General features: G+C 41.6%; 1 protein-coding gene across 4 annotated transcripts in view; it reads right to left on the bottom strand.

Moving 5' to 3' along the window:
• Window positions 1-21,609, bottom strand: part of PTPN1 (protein tyrosine phosphatase non-receptor type 1) — a gene marked incomplete at its 5' end in the record, with an annotated part of 38,327 nt that extends 16,718 nt beyond the window's left edge. For 2 of the 4 annotated variants that reach the window (XR_013922905.1, XM_080354437.1), the window contains one exon: window positions 21,442-21,609. Coding sequence is in view for 3 of the 4 variants with exons in the window: in XM_080354437.1 (XP_080210563.1) it covers window positions 21,442-21,609 (168 nt within the window). The remainder of the gene's footprint in view (window positions 1-21,441) is intronic. The other 2 variants (XM_080354438.1, XM_080354439.1) reach the window with 1 other exon arrangement.
• Between the last annotated feature and the right edge of the window lie 206 nt (window positions 21,610-21,815).

Raw genomic sequence — 21,815 nt, 5'->3', positions numbered from 1 at the left:
GCTAAGATTTAAATCTTTAAAATAACACAGATCAACTGCTCATTCAACTCACCTTGACAAGCAAGACTGGAGTTCTTATCCTATATTAAGCTTTATATCAGGATGTTTGGACAAGGACAAGAAGTGAGGATGTAACTTGTAGGTAACAAGATCAGATAAATGAAATCACATAACATTAATCAGTTTCACTTTCAAATAAAATATGCTAGTACTGATTTGCTTATTAACGTCCCTCAAAAAAAAAGCCAGTGGGCTGGTATGCTGAGCTTCTTCCTGAGGTCAAGCAGCATGGAGGGAAAGGGACAGGCTTGTTTAAAGTTCAACAATGCTACGACATGAGTTTAAAAAAACCAAATCACACACTTGCAACACGGTTTTCCTAGAAAGCCCCTTGCTAATTCAGCACTATGCGGGCAATGTGGGGCAGGTTGCGGAGCGCAGCATAAGCGGCGCTTCTGACACCAGTCAGCTGGTTGCAGGCACGGAAATAACCCCTCGGGAGAATGTAAACTGGGCATGATCATGTTATTAAATCATATCAGCACTTGTGAAAGCATATTAATTTTTTCTGGGCCCACATTTATTGCAGCTAGCAAGTGTTATAGATAGTTTCTCACCATTGACTAGTTTCAACGTGCCTAACTGTAGAAATTTAAGAATTATGAAAGTGATTCCTGTAGTACTTTACTGCACCCACTTCATCATGGCAGATAAACACACACTGAAAATGCCCAATTAAACACCTGCACCTGCATGGTTCTTACAGCCTGGGTACATACTTCCAGAAGGGAGAAAGTCATAGACTTGTGTCATTTCCATTCTATTTTGCCTGTTGTCAAAAGGAAGATATTGCTGTAGATGAAATCATTGCAATTCTGCAGAACTCAGCTGTTCCAATTCTCGTATTGCTTCAATGTCACCACCTGCAATGAGTAAAAACTGACTTCTCAGTTCGGATTGTTTTGAAGGTTGCAGCAGAGCCAGGGCGATCAAAGATTCAACTCTAATATTAGGTTAAAGAATTACATGAGACTTCTCAAATTTCAGTAAGTTCAAAATACAGTTTGTCCTTGAAATTTATGACCCATAACAGCAAAAGTTCAGAGTAGCTGGCAGCAACACTCTACTTCTGCTGTTTTGTAGCCATGTACTCACTGCCAAAACAGGAAACAACCGAAAGGAGTGTCAGAGTAAGAAAACAACTGAAGTTCCCTTCTTCTTCACGTCCATCTCTGTTTTTCCGCTCAGATATTCCATCTGCTCCAGAAGTGTATCTTAGACATTTTGGGAAGGATAGAGACTTTTGAGAAGATTAAATGGCTTTTTCTTGACAGCTGCTGTGCAAAAGAAAAGCTTTACTATCTGTATCATCAAACAGAGTCAGTGCCAGGAAATAAACCACCATCTCTTTAAAGTGTCAAGAGATTCTAACTCAAGTCGCTCTTGTCCTATAAGAAAAATCATCCCAGAGATGAGATCCAGATCTTGATTTGCCCAAACATTCGAGGTCTCCAGAGAGAGAGTTTTGGTTTAACCTTATCTCAGCCTGGTGCACTGACAGCCCAGATAGCTCTGCAACTCCAAAGGAAGTCAGCAAATCCAGACCTTGGTTTGCAGTATGGGTTTTGTTTGAGCTTAAAAATGTGTGATTCCTGACCTAACAGGTGTTCCAGGCTCCATAAACTGACAACTGTGGCTATAAACAGCCCTCCTTTCCTAGTTACCTAATATTTTCATTCCGACACCTCACGCGCCACCTAACAGCATCATGGCTTTTACAGAGCTACCGCCACACACACACAAACCCCCAAACCCAACGACGAGGTGGAGCCCACGTGTGCAGGCTTTGCAAGGGAGGGTGCAGAGGGGAGGAAAAGAGGACACAAAAACTGTACGTACTAGAAGGTTAAGGAGGGGTGAGAAAAGCTGCTTCTCATACCTCTTCACAGCAAAACCAGGTCACTGTGCTGCTTCACCAGGGTATTTTGCAGAGTTCAGACAAGCTGCAAATCACAAGTTGCAGATTGGAAACAAAAGGACAAGAGATGCCCTTGGGACCGCAGCGGAGAGTTTATAGTCTCTCAAGGGGAGCTCTGACTTCACAAAATAGGAACCATACCATTTTTAATTTATACTCAGAATCCTCTGCTCCCTCTCACAGATTCTACATACGCTGTTAGTAACCTCGGGTAATGTTAAGAAAGCAAGACTGTACTATCACCTCAAATTCCCACATAATTCATTATCACCATTTAATCCTAAAATACATGAGCTCATCCAACTAAAATAATAAATAATAAAATGTAAGAATCTTGCTTTTCAGTGCCCCTTTTTCATCAACAAGGGCAGCTTGAAATGAGCTGAAAGCTAATTGCCCAGTTGGCACAGTTAATAGCACTATGACGGCTGGCATTTGGGTGTGAATTTCCAATTTATTTTAAAAATTTTATATCTGGCTTACAGAGATGTATTTTCTTCTGTAAAAATCTACAATAAAGCTGAGCTTAAAAACTTCCTACTAGCTGTTTAAGAGCAGCCAATTGACGCCGTGTCTCTCGGTAGCCAGGATCCTATTTACCAAAAGATAGTAGAAGGCAATGCCATGTTGACATGGTTTAATCTGTAACAGGTTTATCTAAAAACTCTCTCAGAAGGATGAAGTTGTGGTGGTTTGTGTGTGTGTAACCTGCATTTGATCAGGCTACGAAAACCCACTTCACCATTAGCAAAATAAAATCTGGATTTTGCTCTGAATTTAACCTGCTAATCCAATGGATGAAAACCCTTAGAGAGCACATGCATATTCTGCACGTGAAGAGGATAAACCTGCTTCTCTGGTTAAGTGTTCAAGATGACTGGGCAACTAGAAGTACCCACAAAACGATCATCAATCCATGATCACTTATTTAGAACAAGGGCTACACTGTTTGGAAGAGCAATAAAAGCTGCTTGAGAGCAGTTACAGAAGAATATTGACAGAAAGGATTTAAGGAGAGTTTCATATGAATCATGGTAAGTACAGTAATAGGTGTATAAAAACCACCACTAGTTGCGTTAAATCTATTCAATAATAAAGGCGCTCAGTAAATGTTTTGATTCGGTTAAAACTGGAGCAGTCAAGCAATCCTGCCTGCCTTAGTATTTTGTCAATGAGCATGAGGTTTTGATAACCAAGTTGAAGAATGTTTCACTCTTCATATAAAGTTTTTGCACTTCAATGCAATAGAGCTCTAATGCATCCCTGCATTATTAATCTGGGTAGTGTCTTAACAGACGTTCTCTACAACAAAAATGTGAAGTGATCTATAGCTACTACCAGCATATTTCAATAATCATAACCCTTTTCATTGTAAAACAACAATTCGCCCTAATTCCTGTAATTTCCGAAAGTTTTATATGCTGTTTTACATGCTGCAGCATTAAAACTAAGGAAAAAAAAGGGTGAAAATTAATTTTGCATTAAAATCGGAAGCAGCAGACAAAGAGGGGGGAGCTGGAAAAAAAGGGTCTTGTTAATCCCTATATCTTAACAGAATAGAATTGGAGACTGAAGGAATAAGCTTTAGTATTATCCTCTAAGTTTTCCACTCTTTCAGGACCTGCCATCGGGTGGTGGTTCTTTACCTGTCATGACCGACATATGGACAGCCTGTTCTTGGAGCCCTGAAAACAGGTTATCTACCTGGCAGTGGCTCATTTATTTTCAGAAGATGGAGAAAAAGTACTGAAATAAAGGCAGGAAAACACTGAGAATTCTTGTTCTATATAGGCACAAACCAGTTGTAAACTTCATCACCGTTACGGGAATTACCCAGAATACTTGTCACTCAGATTTAAATCTCACCTTTAAAAAACCACAACCTTCAAGAACATGAGAAAAGGCTTTATTATTTTCAGTCATTTCAAGTGATGTCTTAAAAAAAAAACCAAAACAAAACCCATGCTTTGTTAATATCAGAAGTTTAGGCAGAAATCGATATGCAGAAAGTGAATCAGTCGAGCTCGACTTCCTGTAAATTGATTTCTGTACATTGAAACAAACACATTTAAACCCTGAAGCAGGAGAATGTTCCTGTAAACGAGCACGGGCACACAGTTCCAGTTCCTAACTCACCATCCTCTCCTTTCACACAGAAGGCGTGTGTGACTTGATCTGCTCAGGTGCGGGGCACCAGAGCCTGTGCTCTGGAACAGAGACTAAACCTGGCTCATCATTACACTCATTCCCGTCAGCTGTATGACAACCCATCTGGAGTTGTCTTTTCCCCACTGACAAACTGGCTCATTAATTTGGAACAATAGAACAAAAAGGCACCTGTGGATTTCTGAGTTGAAGGTTGGTTTGTTTGTTGGAGTGGGTTGAGTGTTTTTTAAATCATGTCTTTCCTAATAAAACTACAGTTGCTGACTTCTTGTCATGTTTAAAAATAAACAGATCCTTTAACTGAATTACTGCTCAGACAGCAAACTTGGCCTGGCATCTGGAAGACAACAATGAAGCATTTTGGATCCAGCTGACATCCTGCAACCAGACCCACCTCCATCACCACCACCCTGAGCACCCTCAGCATGCAACACATTCAAGCTCTTATCAGTTAAAAGCTGAACGGTTATTCACTGATTCTTTTTCCTTATCTCCCATTTTTGACCTCGTGAGCATGCTGCCCACCAATTTTTCAGAATATCTGGCGTTTTTATTAGTACTGTTAACAAGGAATTGGAGATGGCACTAAGGTACTAGGTATTGTACCAACATATGTAACATAGGACAACATAATCTCTTGCCTAAACAGAGACTCCAGGTGGTTGTTTAGTATGGGATCTGCTGTTGCTGTTTGGGAAGATCATGAACATGCCCATCAAGTGAACTGTGTCACAACTACTACAGTGACCAAAGGACCCAGAGCATCCAACCACACAACAAGTTTGGTGGTCATGATGAATAATATCCCACTTCCCAAGTCTGAAAGCAAGCAGCCCTGCACATTTGGGGAGCTGAAGTTTGAGTCTTTCTACTGAGCCTCAATGAAGATTTTTAAAGAGAGACTTCATTTTAGGTTAAAACATGCACTTCACATTTACTGAACTACAAACGAAACTCGTCTGTGGTATTTGTGTCCTTTCACCTTTTCCTGGAAAGTAAGTTGACTAAAAGCCAAACAAACAGCACAGCACTTCAGCTGCTTAATAGACAAACATCACAGTCATTTTGCTCAGGACAAATACTTCAAAGAAACAAAATACGATTACAAAGGTTCTTCTGGTTTTTACTTTTTTTTAAAGAGATACCAACATTTGTGCATTTGTCTGTCAGCGGTTTAAACATACATTAAACACACATTCTTAAAGTCTCCTAGTGGAAAAGAGAAGAAATACAGAACAACTGTTTTTCAGAGAGTTTGATTTGACACCCACACATTACACAGCAGAACAAATCCCTGAAAGGGCCCCGGTTCCCCGAACAAGAATTGAAGTGCTCCAGAATCGTTCTCATATTCACTTTTCAAGCTCCACAAATTCAACTTGACTTGGCACCTTACAGCACCTCCTAGAATCCACAGTTCATGCAATGAGTAGTAGAGAAAGCAGGAGAATTTGTACGCTCTGAGATTTATCACCAATTCATTTTTGTTATGCAGTTAACATATCATTAGAATTTGCATGCAAAGGGAAAAAAATAGGCTGTATGTAAGAATACACACGCATATAGTCCTGTCAAGTTCATTAGAGACTCCAAGTTACGAAAATATCCTTCTAGGTCTTATGAAGGAAAATACCATCCATGTTTTCACATCACTGCCTTGTCCTTTGGATGCTCTAGTGTCAGGTTTGTTGTTGTTGTTGCTGGCAATTAATTCCAAAATAAATATTTATATCAGCTTGTACTGCTGAACATTGAAGGGTTTCAATGAGAAAGAGACAGGCCTTTATGCTGGACTAGTAATTTTGATTTACCTTCTCTTCCCAATAGCCAATTGTGTCCCCCAAAAACGCAAATGCACCGGTTACTGAAGTCACCCATTGAAGATGGCCAGGAGACACCTCTTGGTTGCTATTATGCATGCTACTTGTGTTCTCCAAGCGGATTAGATTTCATCCTCAATGCTCGAACTCATTAGGTTTCTAACTTAAGAGTCAATGTTTCTCACTTCCATTTTAGGAATCCAACCACTTCGCTGTCAGGCTCTTGGGCTGACAGCTGTGTTGGAACAACTATAGATTTCTCCTTTCAGAAGGGAGACTCTTTCTCCAAGCAATTTTGTTAGGCTCTTGTAGGAATGCTTTTGTCTTCCCTGCTCCCCAGAGGCAAGGGAAGAAAGTTTTACATTATCTTCCCTACCCCATCATTAGCACTATAGAATAAAGAACTGTCATTGGAAGCGGACACCATTCAGCCACGGGAGCCAAGCCTGGAAATCACGTGTTTCCTTCACAAATCTTTCTAAATACAAAAGCACTTCTGGATGAACCGTCAATAGCCTGTTTGCCACCATGACACAAAACCAGAAACAAGAGGATTATTACTTAGGAATCAGAACTTCTGGAGTTTGCCTAGTTCGTATTTTCTTGATTTGAGTTGGTCTGAAAGTCTCTTACCATCATGAAAACCAGAAGTGAAAATAGGATTTTGTGAAAATGGGATTAATTTGCAAGCGGCATCTTCTACACTCAACACTGACTGCAAGTAAATTAAGGTCTTTACTGTAATTTAGAGGACAGAGTAAGCAAGCTATTGGTGTTAACAGAAGCAAAGAGGAATTCAAGTAGTTTTACTAAGACTTAATTCTTATCTCAAGGTAAACTAGTTATATATGCCTTTAGAAAGTACAGCCAGTTAAAGTAGTTTTAGACACCAGCTCGCCATATGTTATGTTAAAATTAGACTGACTCTTTTTTTTAAAAGCAACAAATTTCTGCATGAGGTACATCTGTTCCATACACACGGATCTTGAGGAAAGCTCTTGCTTACCCAGTAATCATTGCCAAAGGCACCAAGTACAGCTTACCAGGAAAAATAAACCAGTTCAGAACGTAATTTTGAAGTTAATCTTGACAATATCGCGTATAACTGTAAGCACTTTGCACAAAGTAAGCTCCACCAGCACTGCTTTCAAAATTGTTATTGGTGCAGTTATTTCATAGTCTGCAGAAGTGCAGTTAACTGCAATCATTTTTAGGTTTCAGGATAGAATTTATAGTAATTTTTATAGGATCTGTACAGTATCTCAAAGAGCAACAGAAAAGCATCTAGAACGCAAACAAGAACATGCAAGAAATTATTGTATAAGGGAGAAAGGCAACTTTCTTGGAGGGCAAGAAAAGCGGGAATATGTATGCCAGACCCATCACATGTAAACGATTTCCAGAAAACAACAACTAATTCATTCCAGGGCTCATGCCTCTGCCTCTGAGGAAGCTTCAGTTTGAATTCATACAAGTCATGGACATGATTTTAGTGTTAACACAGCCCACATGCCACCTGAAGTGTTCCGTTGTGTCTGTATATCCACATTGTTTGTTGAATTTAAAAAGTAATGGACAGGTTGCACTAAAAATGTTTATTTTACCTAGATATTCAGCATGATAAACACACATTAATGTATTTTTTTTTAATTAACAACATGGGTACCATTGAGAACTAGAGACATTATAAGCTGCCTAAAAATAGTAAGTTGAATTCCTAGCTTAGTCAGCTTGGCAGAAACAGCTGTGTTCACTGTAACCTCTAATTACTTTGCATATTATAAAAGTTCCAAAGGTTATTTCCCTCTCAGAAACCTACTAAATTAGCCTTCACAGCACAATACTGTCACCATATCAAATGCAACAGCAGCAGATTATTCAGACTTTAGAGACTTATCACTATTTTTTCTGTAATGTTTCTTTGAATTTACATGGCAGAAGTAGTGGCAAGCCAACAGCGAGCATGCTTGGATAAGAATTAACAGAATCACAGAATCCCAGAATGTCAGGGGTTGAAGGGACCTGGAAAGCTCATCCAGTGCAATCCCCCCATGGAGCAGGAACACCCAGATGAGGTTACACAGGAAGGTGTCCAGGTGGGTTGGAATGTCTGCACAGAAGGAGACTCCACAACCCCCTGGGCAGCCTGGGCCAGGCTCTGCCACCCTCACTGGGAACAAGTTTCTTCTCAAATTTAAGTGGAACCTCCTGTGTTCCAGTTTGCACCCATTGTCCCTTGTCCTGTCACTGGTTGTCACCAGCAGAGCCTGGCTCCATCCTCCTGACACTGCCCCTTTCCATATTGATCCCCAGGAATGAGTCCCCCCTCAGTGTCCTCTTGTCCAGCTCCAGAGCCCCAGCTCCCTCAGCCTTTCCTCACACGGGAGATGCTCCACTCCCTTCAGCATCTTGGTGGCTGCGCTGGACTCTCTGCAGCAGTTCCCCGTCCTGCTGGAACTGAGGGGCCACAACTGGACACAAGATTCCAGGTGTGGTCTCCCCAGGGCAGAGCAGAGGGGCAGGAGAACCTCTCTGACCTACTGACCACCCCCTTCTAACCCACCCCAGGATTTTAAAATTAAAACATAGGTGGCTCTATACCAGATGGACCACATGTCTGCAGACTCCACAGAAACAGGTGTACTGGTGACGAAGAATGAACGATGAGGAGGAACAGGTATTATCACAGTGCATTTAAAATTGGCATTCACAAATTAAGTCACATTTAAGCCATCACATTTTCGGTTTATAGATATTATGCCACGCTTTGTATTAGTATTTTTATAAATAAGAAAGGTAAGAGAACAGTTTCTTGAATTCTATTGCTATTGGCCAAAGCATATTTTTAAATCTACTTGTTCTAGATACAATTATGAAAAACTACTGTAACATAAAAATCTCAGACCATGCCATATTATTTTTGTATTTACAATAGCACGGGGCAGGCAACAGCCATATTTTCAACTTTTTATTAATTCCATCAAAATTCTCCAAGCTCTGAGCTCACACGTGGAGGCAGAACTAAAACACCCAGGGAAGGAACCAGCAGGGACTGTTAAACAGGGAGTTGTGAACTCTGCATTATCGATTAAAAAAAAGATTTCTACATCTTATTTAGTGGTAAACTTCATTTCCTTGATGATGTTTGTACCATACGCTGCTTTACTGGCTTGCTTAAGACGCAGTTTTGAAGTTTAAAGTGTGAGTGGGAATTACTAGATTTATTTAGTATCACTAAACTCTGTTCATTCCAAATGATGAATCATATGTTACAACAGGTACCAGCCCCATAATATAAGTGGGTTTCCTTCCTGCGTTCTGTTTCTTCCCTACAAATTATGGTATAATACAAAATCTCAGCAATATCTAATCTATGGCATAAGAATGTTGGCCATCAATAAGAACATAGGCAATGGAACTGAAGATTCATTCTCCCAAAACATACTTATGACACCATTACCAAAACCTTTTTACCATTTCTACCATAATGAGATTCAAGTTTACAGAGAATGTACAATTAACAGGATTGCACAAACCTCGTTCATGCCTCTGCCTGCAGAGAAAGGCCAAACATGAGCTCTGCTCCCACAACAGAAGCAGCAAATAGTCACATTTTCAGTGGTTGTTTTCCAGCATATTACCCAAATCTGTATTTAGGAACTTTAGGTAGCTGTAACTGTTCAACTACTATTCCCAGAAAAAAAGTTACAAGTATCCTTTCTTAACCTAATTTCAGGAAAGACTTTTGCACTGAGATTTGAAGAAACACACCGGATTGCAAATTTGCATGAACAGTTTGTTTCAGCCGGGATCTGTTGAACGCGGTATAATCGCAGATGCCCACTCTGCCGTACTTATAATATTCAAATTTGGAAAGGAAAATTTTCGCGATGGTGAAAAGCACACTGAATTCATGGAATGGTGCAACCTACAGGTTGCCAAGTTACTGCAATGCACACAAAAACCTGCTAGGAACAAACAGTACTGCTGAAAACAGATGTTAGATAAAGCAGAATTAGGATACTCCTGTTTTCTCACGACTGTCTAATACGTGTCTAGGAAACCAATCTAAGCTACGCTAGTTTAATATTAAAGCTTGGAGCTTTCTAAAGCCGAGGTGATCAGTTCACGATCTATGGACCCAACACAGTTTTGTGGGTAAGTCAAATGCGAGTGCCACTTCCCCTGTCCCCAAACACAAGCCCACACATCTGTTCACCTGCCAGGCGCTCAACAGCCCACGTCACAAAAGCACAGGCGTGTTGGTTGATGAAATGAGGGGACAGAACAGACTGTGCGGGCTCCACGTGGCTCGGGGACAGAGGGGTTGCGCACCCCTGCGCCACGCCAAGGTTTAACACAAGTTGCGCTTAAAGCTGAATGTTTACGCAACTACTTCCACAGTAGTAAACTGTTCTAAGAAAAAAAAAACAAAGAGAAAAATCGATACTTTTTTGGAAAGAGAAACTTGACGCTGAAGTGCTGACAGCAGAGACTTAACATTTACTGAACCGACATTTCAGAGAAGTTAAGCTACTTAGATCTGAGGTAGGTTTCTAAGTGCTTTGCTTTACTAGCTGCCCTTCACACACAAATAATAATGCATATTAAGTCTCTAGTCACAGTGGATATTGATACTGCATTTTACTCATCAGAAGCATAATTTCTAGTGTGTATAAGCCTCTACTTCTCACACAGGAAAGGTAAATAAGAGTATGTCTTCAGAAAAGACAACGTGTAAGAAAATCTACCTATGGCCAACAAGCTCGAGGACTTCCTGTGGAAAGGATACAACCCCTCCCTTAACCCCAAAGCAGCCAGACCTTAAATGCTAAAATGTATTCTATATTTTGTTATTTCTCCAAGCTGCAAAGCAATACTTTATGACACCGACAGAACCAATCTGTGCTACCAGAGACTGTATCAACTGTCATTGCAGTGAGGGAGAGCTTTCAGTCCCGCTCCACAGGTCATCTCCCTATCTGAAAGCGAATGAGGGTTTAAAAAACAACCGTCAGTGTTAAACCAGCACATCACGTAACCACGACGAGCTTCCTCAGACATCCCAATGCAGGACAGATTAGCACTCTGTATTCCAGTGCATGAGAAAGCCTGCAAAACTCAACAAGCTAGGCCTTCAAAGGACCATGTAATCCCCCCCGTGCTAATGAAACAGATTTGTGAGTGAAAGTAAGTTTGCCTGGATCAGATGAAATAAACAGTTTTGCCACTTCACACATCTACTAATACTGCTAGTTTAAAATAGTTCATTCTGAGAACACCAATTCATTTAGCAAAGCCACGCGACTGTCATTAACATCTCCCTCTCTAGCGACAGCATCCCCTCGGAATGGCACGACAGGTTCAGCACGACGGGTTCCTGCGGCCCCGGCCCAGCGCTGGAGCCAACCCCGCGCTCCCTGCAAGGCTCCTGCTCACCGTACTCCCCTTGCTGTCAGCCACACTCACTTATTGGTCTTGACGAACCATCCTTTACCATTTGGCGGATACCTCAAACTCTCATTTGCAGTCTTAGCACATGTCTGGAACACTTATGGAAAAAAAACCCAAACAAGTATAAAACGCAGTAACTTCCAAATACCTTTAAAACGCCCTTCACCCCATCACATCCTTTTTGTTCCCCTACCCCCAAAAGACTGTTACATCGAAGGCTTCTGAGCACTGACCCATAACTAAAGGTTTGTGACTATTAGTATCACACAAAAGTACCTCCTCTTAAACAGTGCTGAGGACAAAGCATTTTTACTAGAAGATTAGAAGATTTTCTCTGAGCATTCCAAGGTAGAATTTTGTGTGTAGAGAAATAGTTTTACATGGAGAACGCATTATTAGCAAAGACCGTAGTACAAGAAAACCCTAAAGATGTAGACATAATTACATGAAAACAATAAATGTTTGAGTGCTTGCTTCTAACTACGCAGTAATATTAACTTACTTAGCTACTCCTAAAAAAGATAATAAGCACATAACAGTTTTACTGCCCCAAATCCCCACTTTATGTGGGAGCCAACAGCAAATAAGGAATTTCCTGCTGTCCTACAGTCACAGCAAAGTAACCTGTAGATTGGACTGTATAAAGCAATCAAGTAAAGCCCAGCATAATGGACTCGGCTCCTAACAGAAGCTCCGTATAACTTTACATAAGCTATAAACAAGAAATCGATGACAAATAAGGCATTAGTCAGTAGTTTCCACAAAGTCTTTCTGCTCTGCCTGCTTCTTAACAAGCTTTAAAAAGACTTGTAAGATTAGACCTCTCCACTAATGCTCTCATGTCGGCTAATAAATCCAGTAATTTAGCAGCTGTAAAGATTTTACATATTTTCAACCTCCTGTTCCAGTCTTTCACCTTGGCTGGAAACAAGAGGAGCCTGATGGGCACAGAACAAACAAGCTGCAGAACCTGGGGGCAGCCCCCAAATGGCTCTGTTCTGAGCCTGTGTGTGCACAGCCAAGCGCGCTGCGGTGTGTAACCGCTGGCTGCTCAGAACCCCCCCGTCCCCAGCCCCTGCTCAGCACCCACCAGGGCCAGTCCCCACACACTCCTCCACAGCCCAGCTGTCCGGCATCAGAGTGCTCATTGCACGAGAACTGAAAGCAATCGCTAGCTAAAGGGAAACCAGTCATGAGCTGTCTATGTAATAGTGCTCACACACAAATCAAACCACCTATGTCCCCCCACTCCATATTGCATTTTTCAGCACACTACCAATTCAACCACAGCTAAGGTTGTAAGGTGCAGGGATAAAGAAGATGAGTTTGTTGGTTCCCAACATGTGTTGTCCTTCACTTTTTTACTACCACGGTTTTGAAACAGTACAAGGGCAGAACTGCTCTGGTCATAAGACTCTCGAGGCTGATTCTGAGAAGTTATCAATATTGGGAATGAAAACACTGTACAAGTTGAAACAAGATTCTTGTTCATGTCACCCTACAGACACCACTGGGCACTGCGCAGTTCTAGGTAGCAACTGTGGTTTAATGTGAAAATTCTCTGTTGTCAGAAGTTTGAGACACAAGCGACAATGTTGCTTTCTAACTTAATTAAACTGTAAAGGGAATAAACAAGAACATTTTTGAAAGCTGGGTAACTGTCCACGCCCCCATCCTTTGCTGGTTAAAACACTCCCCATTTTTCTTCAATTTCTCAAAATATTCAGAAAATTTCTGAAATCTGTATATGTGTATGCTACGTAGTATTTTTCTAGTTCTTGCTCCAATGACGCATCCTTGCCTTCTTTCCAAAAGAAGTTCCTCTTACCAAAAGCTCTTGCACGTGTCAGAGTTCTGTTTTTCCAGTAGCCTCATCTTTAGTCATTTATCCCTGTGCAATGCAGAGCAAGGATGTGCAGCTCTGTACAGGGATGGCACAGGTTCAGTCCCACTTCGAGCCGCTGCAATGACTGTACAGAAGATAGTGGAAAAAACGGGCCTTACACAGTATAATGGCATCGAGATCTTCTGAACCAGTGTGGGTTATTTTTCCCGTCAGAAAAAGGAAGTACACTCTTCCTTAGTCGAAGATGCATTTTTAAAATAGATTTCACATTTTACTTCCTGCGATCACATTAAAAGGTCACACTGTTTATGCTACTGTAACCTGTTACTGTGGGATTAGAAATGATATAAACAAGCAATTCTCCTTCAAATGTGCACAAGGGAAGAAGGTTATGGGAACATTCCTCTTTATGTGTAGAACGCTTGTTCTTGTTCCAAATAAATATAAAGAATCGGAGAAACAGAGTGTCTTTTGTAGAACGGCTCACAGCATCAAGTACTCGATGAATCAAGCACTTCACAGAGTAGCGTAAAATTCTGTGAACTTGAGATACAAGAAAAAGCACCTGAAAGATCACAAACAGAACAGCTACTTTATGTTCAAAATAGTACTATTTACTAGTATTTTTGACAAGCAATTATTTTAGTCCAAAAAATATAGTGAGCTTTCTTCCCATAGGGGACAGTTTCTCTCTGCTTGCAGTGAGATCTGCACAGCTCTACACTCGGACCGGCAGTTTGTCTGTACCTGCATATACTGGCAGAATGCAAAACCTGCTTTGTAGTTGCTTTATTTCCTATCTCTACTTACACAGAAGAAACTTAAACCAGTTTTTAAGTACAGGAAAAAGACCACACCACACGATTCAAATCTGATTTACCAATCTCTTAACAGCTGCTGAGACAAGTCAATCTCATCATTGATGTCTTAACCCCCAGTGCTCAAGGTGACTTTTTACCCCTTGAACCACGTGTTCCCAAAGCATCCACAACAACCAAGAGCTGAGACATAAGGAGTTGAAAAACATATAAAGACTCTAGCTGCAACAGTTAAAACCACAGAGCTCTCAAGTAAGCTGCCTGTATTTACGTTGCTTCCATAAGTAGTGGCCCTTCACCAGCTCATAACTCCATGACCAATAAAACTTATGGAAATAATATGTTTTTCAGTCCATATTCTAGGATAAAGTATTGTGCAAGGTGAAAGCATATGGAAATAGAATCTACAGAATTAGGAATAAGAAAACAAAAAAAGAAAATTAAAAACCTTTCCAAAAGTCTCCTATGATGCTCATTTTCCTTCCCAACAAGGACACCACATGTTTCACTGCTGTCCTAGGAACCTTTTTTCTCAAAAGCAGAAAGCACAAACACAATTCGAAAGTAGAGCAGCTATCACTATTAGCAGAATCACATGCATTTCCAAGAACCACTTTTATCACTTTTTCTTAGCATAATATGATAGGGAAGCTGTTGAACCTTAGCTGTGTTTTGCGTGGGTGAGAGAAAAAGCACATCTAAATTCACAGGGTTTGGTAGAAAATGAATTGGCGTTTGTACTCCCTGATCTACAAAGTGAGCACACAAAGGCATTCTGATGCTGTATCAAGTGCCTCTCCCAGCCAAACCAGCAAGGGCATGTCTACTGGCACCAGAAAGATCAACAGAAACATGTTTCTTGTGCAAATCAACATGAAACAAGTTGACCAATGATTAAAGAAAAAAATAAATAATCTCAACGGTAAGTGCTGTAAACATCAAAGCTTACGGATCTGATCAAGTTTATATTATTAATTCTGAATACTGCACAAAATCTGTTTCTGTATTTTCATAAAGTTGGTTGTTTTAGGAATAAATGCACACATTGTTGGCTAGGGCTGCTTTCCTCTGCCAGGGATGCTGGACGCACTTTTACAGAAGTGCAGATACAAACATTCTAGTCTGATAGTTCTAGTTCAGCCTAATATTTTTAAAATAACATTTATGTAATTCTGTAAAACGTCTGAACACTGACAGCACTTCAGATTGCCACTGCGGGTGACACAAAACCTCAGTCAATCCTCTAATGTTTGTCTTGCCTCTCTGTTTTTACAAACCTTTTTCCAAATCAGCCTTTCAGAAATAAGAAGAATTAAGTAAACTTTAATCTGAAATCCTAGACTTGGGAACATTCTAATTAACCACTTCAGCCAAGGGGCTGGGGTTTGTTTGTTTGTTTTGTTAATCTGTTAAGTTTCTGGCACAATAGTCAATTTTCAAGTATTGATGAATTTGCTGGTAATAAGCCTGCAGAGCAGTTAACCCTTGCGGTGCTGGACAACAGGCCCCTGTTGCAAAAGAACACAACAAAATTGCAAGACAGACGATGGTCACAGAAGCAAATCCTCCTGAGATGCTGAGCTGCCGGAAGCATTCCAGGAGCTGAGCTTTTTGTCCCGTGGCGCTAACCAAATCTGCAAGTGCCTTTTAAAGGAACCTAAACACATAAACCCCAAACCCTACTAGAAAACTACTTAATATATGACCAGTAACAGAATACTGATACTGTAGATGTTTTTTGTTCCTTCCCTTCTGTGCTACAAAAGGCAGAAAAGTAATTTTGTGGTTTAAAAAAAACCAACCAAGCTCTCTAACACTGTGTTGAATATAAATCTCATTTTGCAAATGGTGAGACTAGAGAAAAACTAGTTCATTTGATTATGAGAAAAATTCAGTGGCATATCTGGTGACTGAAACAACCCACCCGATTCTCACATTCACTGAGTACAAGCAACAGCATGACTTCAAGCTTTTACCTCTTTTGACAGATTTCTTTTCCTCCTCCATTTTGTTTTAATTAAAAGACTTATAATATGAATCATACAGGAATTCTGAATTTCAAGGAACCAGTTAGTATCCTTAGATATTTAATGAGATTAAATTCACAGTTCAAATAGATTATTATGTCATGCTAGTGCCACTTATCTAAAACCTGAGGATTCGCACATTTACAAGAAACGGGCAGTGATATTTCAGTGTAAAGCAAGTCTCAGCTAAAGAGAAACCTTGGAGAAAGTCCATTTGCAAAGCAAGTATTACAAGAAAAGATTTCATTTTAGTGTTTAGTTAACTATAGGATGAACTAATTCAAACCTACTCAGAATATTTATAAAGTTATTTTAGTTTCAAAAATACTTGGTCTACCACTACCACACTTTATTCTCTACTTACAAGGGCTATTTCTATTTGAATTTAACATCATTTGGCACGTGGCCAACACTGCATTCTCCTTAACTGTCATTTTCCTTCTATATATACATATCCTTAGAGCAAAGAAAGAGGAGCAAGTAACATGTGAAAGAACACAGTAAAACCATCCAAACCTCCTGCAGGTGCTCAGAAGCAGGTGTAGCACTGTCTGCACGCTGTATCATCTCTAGATTTTTAGCAAATGGTATCCCCATAACAATAAGCCGCCACACATTCCATTTTTCAATGCTCTGCTTACAGCAATGCTATCGCAGGATATTTGGATTCAAGTACTTAAACTCTGAAAAACAAGCAAAACTAAGCAGCTCAGTAGCTCCATATAACAGGACTTAGCGCTATCTCAAATTCACCATCAGTAGACACAATTGGTCTTGATATGAAAAACTTAGCATAACCAACCAATGCAGGAGGGCACCCTGAAACATCCTCAATGGCACAAACCACCGCACTGTCACTTGCCATTGAGAGTAAACTCAGGTTTTCAGAGAGGATGTTGACTTTGCAAGCCACAGAGACTTCGCTACTTCATCATCATTGCCCGTCCTTCTACAAAAGGCACTCGTATCAAGATTCAGTGGCTGTAGAGCACTGGAAAACATGGACTATCTTTAGCTGTATTGAAGGAATAAACAAAAGAGACTCCCTGAAACCATCATTCTAAACTAGCTTTCCATAACCAGAGCCAATTAAGCTAAGCCTCGAATGAATCAACATAGCATGAATTAAGAAGTGGCAAGGCATGCATGCAGAGACCTGCACTTTCAAGTAGCAAGAACTGGCAGAATAAAGCACAAAGATGCATTTATAATAAGTCATGCTCATGCCACAATTTATCTGCTGCAAAGAAGTTTGAAGTTTTTTAGCAGCAAAAGAGTGACCCAAATCTTTGTGCAGCAGCACAAAGTCGGAACCTCCACTGCAGTTTATAAACCAAAAACACTAGCAGAATTTCCTGTTCATTTACTTTAAATACACAACACAACCACACTATTATACATCTACAGGGTCAACCATTTCACAGTTTACTCTCCACATTAAAATCTATCTACATATTCTACAAATATTTGTCCAGAGACAGTGAATATATAAAAATCTTCCCATGGCTTTCCTCTCTTGACAGAGATCCAAAATATCCATGACAGTTTTATATCTTCCTCCCGTAATCTGAGTAAAGCTTATTAACTTCCATAATTTCTAGGATTTTAATTTAGCTTAGAGAAGTCTGGGGAAAAAAAGTAACATTCACATTAATATTAGCTTAAAACACCCTCAAAAATTAATAAAGAAATTGAGAACAGTTATATGTCTCTCACAAGCCTCAAACCAAACTGTATCTGCACTTCAGCTTTCCAGAGCACACACAGCAGTATAGTTAGTTCTGGTTTCAGTATACTCACAAACATATTTGAAAGTCTAGACTGTACCCAGTTCTTCTCACTTTATATTCTACTGACTACAAACATTAGAAAAGAGTGCACGTTTTAGTTTAATTTTGCTACCTTCACATGGCAAACTGTATGAGCTGTCCCAGAGATGTTTCTGTAAAACCAGGAGTCAGCTCTGCCTCCAGCCACACCGTATGGGATCTCTAGCTGAATGGTACTTCAGTAAATAATTAAGAGGTGTCTTTACTGTTACTGATAAGCACATCAAAGTCAGTATCATTAGCCAACATACTAACGTCAACACTATCTAGTTTATATAAACACTAGAAGCAACCCTACCTGTACTTGAGGGTTGTGTTTTCAAGATACTATCTATCACCACGTCTAAGAAGCTAGAAAATAAGATACCTCCTAAAATTCTGAAAGACTTCTGCATTTAAAATTACTATGAAAACCGGATATTGCACTCACTGTGAGCAAATGAAAATCCAATGTTCCTTTGATATTCTGGACAAATACCTCTTTTTCTCTCCTGCTCTAACAGCAAGCCTAAAGAGTGCTTTTCTTAGCTTTGGGCTATTGCTTTTTTGTTGTGACATCTCCAGAGTGAATGCTTTTCATTCCTATTGATGCTTCCAACGATATTTATGCAGGGTGCGTATCATTCACTTACCCTTAAGCATTTGTTTTCTGTTGCATACCTTTACTACAGTAACACATTGCAAAGCTCATATTTAATCTGCTGTCCGTTTTCCTTTAACTTACAGTTTTCTGGAGGAAGACTTTAATTTGAATTATCTTATGCCTACATCAGGTCTCATTTTATTAGGCATCTTCTAAGTATGTTTCTCTACAATAAAACCAATGGCCAGAACCAGACCAGTCCTTTTTATCTGTTGGGTCTCTGAAAGTTTTTTGTGGGATCTCATAGTTCATGTAGCAAGGAAATCTAGACAAAATTAAGGGACAGTATTGGATCTTAGAAACCAAACCAACCCAAGGAAACAAAATCAACAAAACATGGAGAACTTCATCAGCATTCACCCTGTTTTGACCAGCTACAGCAGAGACCAGTTACGCTAAGCATGCAGCGCCCAAGACACGACTGTCACAGAATCACCTACACAATGTCTTCATTTTGAAAAGTTTTTGTCTCCATTGTGCAATTATTTATGCTTAAAAGAAGTAATCTAATTTTTTTTCTTTGACAACTGTACTATTATCATAGCTGAACATAGCTTCCCCTTGTCCAAAAAAAAAAAAAGAAGCCTGGACAACTTTAAACTTTCAAAGTCACATGGATCCCAGACAAGTCTCCCTGTAGTATTCATAATTCCTCCCCTAGATACCGTGCAGTTGTATATCTCTAGATAATAGATTTAGCCAAGAAACAAGAGGAAGCAACTGTCAGTAAATTGCACTATGCTTCACTCAGAATACGGGTGAACATTTCTGGAGTTTAGCCGTTACATTCTTGACACCCAGATAATGGAAGCCTGTGGTACAACTAACTTGGGAGAAGACTTTTCAGCACCAATAACATACATTATTCTACTTACTCCATTCTTCAGTCAAAAATTGGTATTTGTAGGAAAACTGCATTGTTAATGTCACAGCCCAGATACCAAAAGCACAGATTACAGTGAAGCACATTGTTCTTCCAGATGTACATGATCTGCCAAGATGTCATTTTCAACAGCTGATATTTAAAAGCAGGATGCAGTCGAGTTACATGACACAGATGCACATAGTTACTAATCAATCTTAAGAAAAAAAAAACAAATAAAAAAGACAGAACAAGCAAAACCCCACCTCTTGTGCTTGTCAATAGTTGGATACAAGTCAAAGAATCACTTTAGTGTCTTTTTTTTTTTTAGGTTGAATTTTAGTCCTCAATGAAACCTCGTGCTGTGCCACAGTCTGAGCAGGCTACTGAGTTACATCATTCAAAGAAAGTAAGACAAAAATATCACTGAATGCTGATCCCACATTAAAAATACGCCACAGTCCCTCATTCTCCTTACACATTTCACTTATGTAATTAAATAGTATCCGTAGAAATACAGCATCTCCATTACAGAGCCATGTTACTCATAATAATTTTGTGAGCACTAAGCCTGCAACAAACCAAACCGTCAAGAACAGCTTAGCGAAAACATAACGTCATATATGCACATGACTTTCAACTGATACAGTTAGCAAGCACTGAAACTCTGCAGGAAATTAAATACTCTAACAAAAACCTGACCTTCGGAAAAGCATGCTCAAAATTGCATGCTTGTTCTCTATGTGCCCAAAAAATGGAGATGCTCATCCTGCAAGCTACTACTTTTAAAACTTGCCTGTTGTGATTCTGAAACTGGAGTTCATTTATTTCACTGTTATAAAACTCAACTCCTTCTTTTAAAAGTCTGTTGCCAGAGAAATCCATACTGAAAGGGAAGCAAAGCTCAACTTGTGTTGCAAATAGAAACTTAAAACTCATTAGTATATGCGATATACCAGCTTAAACAGCAATGCTGCCTGATCTGACTGAACGCATCCACCCAGCCATTTGCGTACTTCATCTTCTCTTACATTTCATTTTGGATAAACGCACAAGGAATGTTTTAAGGAGAAAAGCCCTAATTCCTTTTGCTTGTACGTGTGAAGCTGGATCCAGTCATCAAATATTCTTATGAGCATTCTCGTTTGCCACACAGGTTTTCTAAAGTCACCAAAATAGCATCTAAATGCACTAAACTAAATAATAAAAAACAGCACCAGATAACTGCACAAGTATTACTAACAAGCTTTTTTCAGGCTCTGCTCTATTGTTAAAGTGACTGAAAAGCTACATGCATGCAATGCTGCCCATCTTTTTCTGCTAAAAAAACCCCCACAAATACGATAGTTAGATTTACCCCCTCAAGGTTAGGAAGGGGGCAGTTTTAAACGGTTACTAAGAATCCATCTCCGTGCTCAGCTCCCAGGGAACCCGGAGCGAGCAGCAGAGCGCGGTGGGGGCTCCGGCGGAGGCAGCGCCTGCCGGGCCCGCTCGGCGGGGGTGCAGCCCCGCTCCCGCCCGCACGCCCGGGTGCAGCCCCGCTCCCGCCCGCATCCCCGGGTGTAGCCCCGCTCCCGCCCGTATCCCCGGGTGCAGCCCCGCTCCCGCCCGCATCCCCGGGTGCAGCCCCGCTCCCGCCCGCACGCCCGGTGCAGCCGGACGCCCCCGCCGCGGAGCGGTGTCCCCGGGGCGCCGCCCGCCCACGCCAGGCGGTGAGAGGGGCTCAGCTCCGCGGGGAACAGCCGAGTGGGGCCTCCCTGTGCCCCCAGCGCCGGGCACAGCGGGAGGGAAGGGAGAAGGGGGAAGGGGGAAGGGAGAGCTCCGGGGCAGGGAGCGGGGAGGCGGCGGGCAGCGCTCCCCGCGCTGGGCCCTCGGCGGCCGGGGCACAGACCCGCCGCAGGGTGGGGAGGGCAGAGCCGGGCGGCGGCTGAGCGAGGCTGAGGGGAAGCGCGCTACCCCCGAGCGCCGGGGCAGGGGGCACAGCCGTCTGCCCCTCACCTGGTAGATGGCGGCCCAGCTGGCGGCCTGGTCGAGCCGGTGGAACTCCTTCTCGATCTCCATGGTGGGGACGCCGCGCCAGGCCTGGCCCCCCAGCGCCGCTGCCGCTCCCGCCCGCCGCTCCGGCAGCTCCGGCTGCTCCCGAGGCCGCGGCTGCCTGCTCTGCATGTCACCCCTCCCTTCTCCCCGCCGGAACTACGCAGCCCCGCCGACGCGACGTCCGGGGCGGCCCAGGGGCCGCGGGGCGGCGGGCGATGGGGAGCGGGCAGCAATGGTCGCTGTGGAGCGGCCGCGGGGCCGCCGCCCGCGTCAGGCAGCGCCGGCCCCGGGGGCTGCTGGCCCCTCGGGCCCTGCGGCGACAGGCCGGCTCAGAG

This window comes from Nesoenas mayeri, assembly GCF_963082525.1.
Source record: "Nesoenas mayeri genome assembly, chromosome: 16".
Lineage (NCBI taxonomy): Eukaryota > Metazoa > Chordata > Aves > Columbiformes > Columbidae > Nesoenas > Nesoenas mayeri.
The sequence above is the reverse complement of the archived record's forward strand: the minus strand, read 5'-3'. Positions and strand labels throughout refer to the sequence as shown.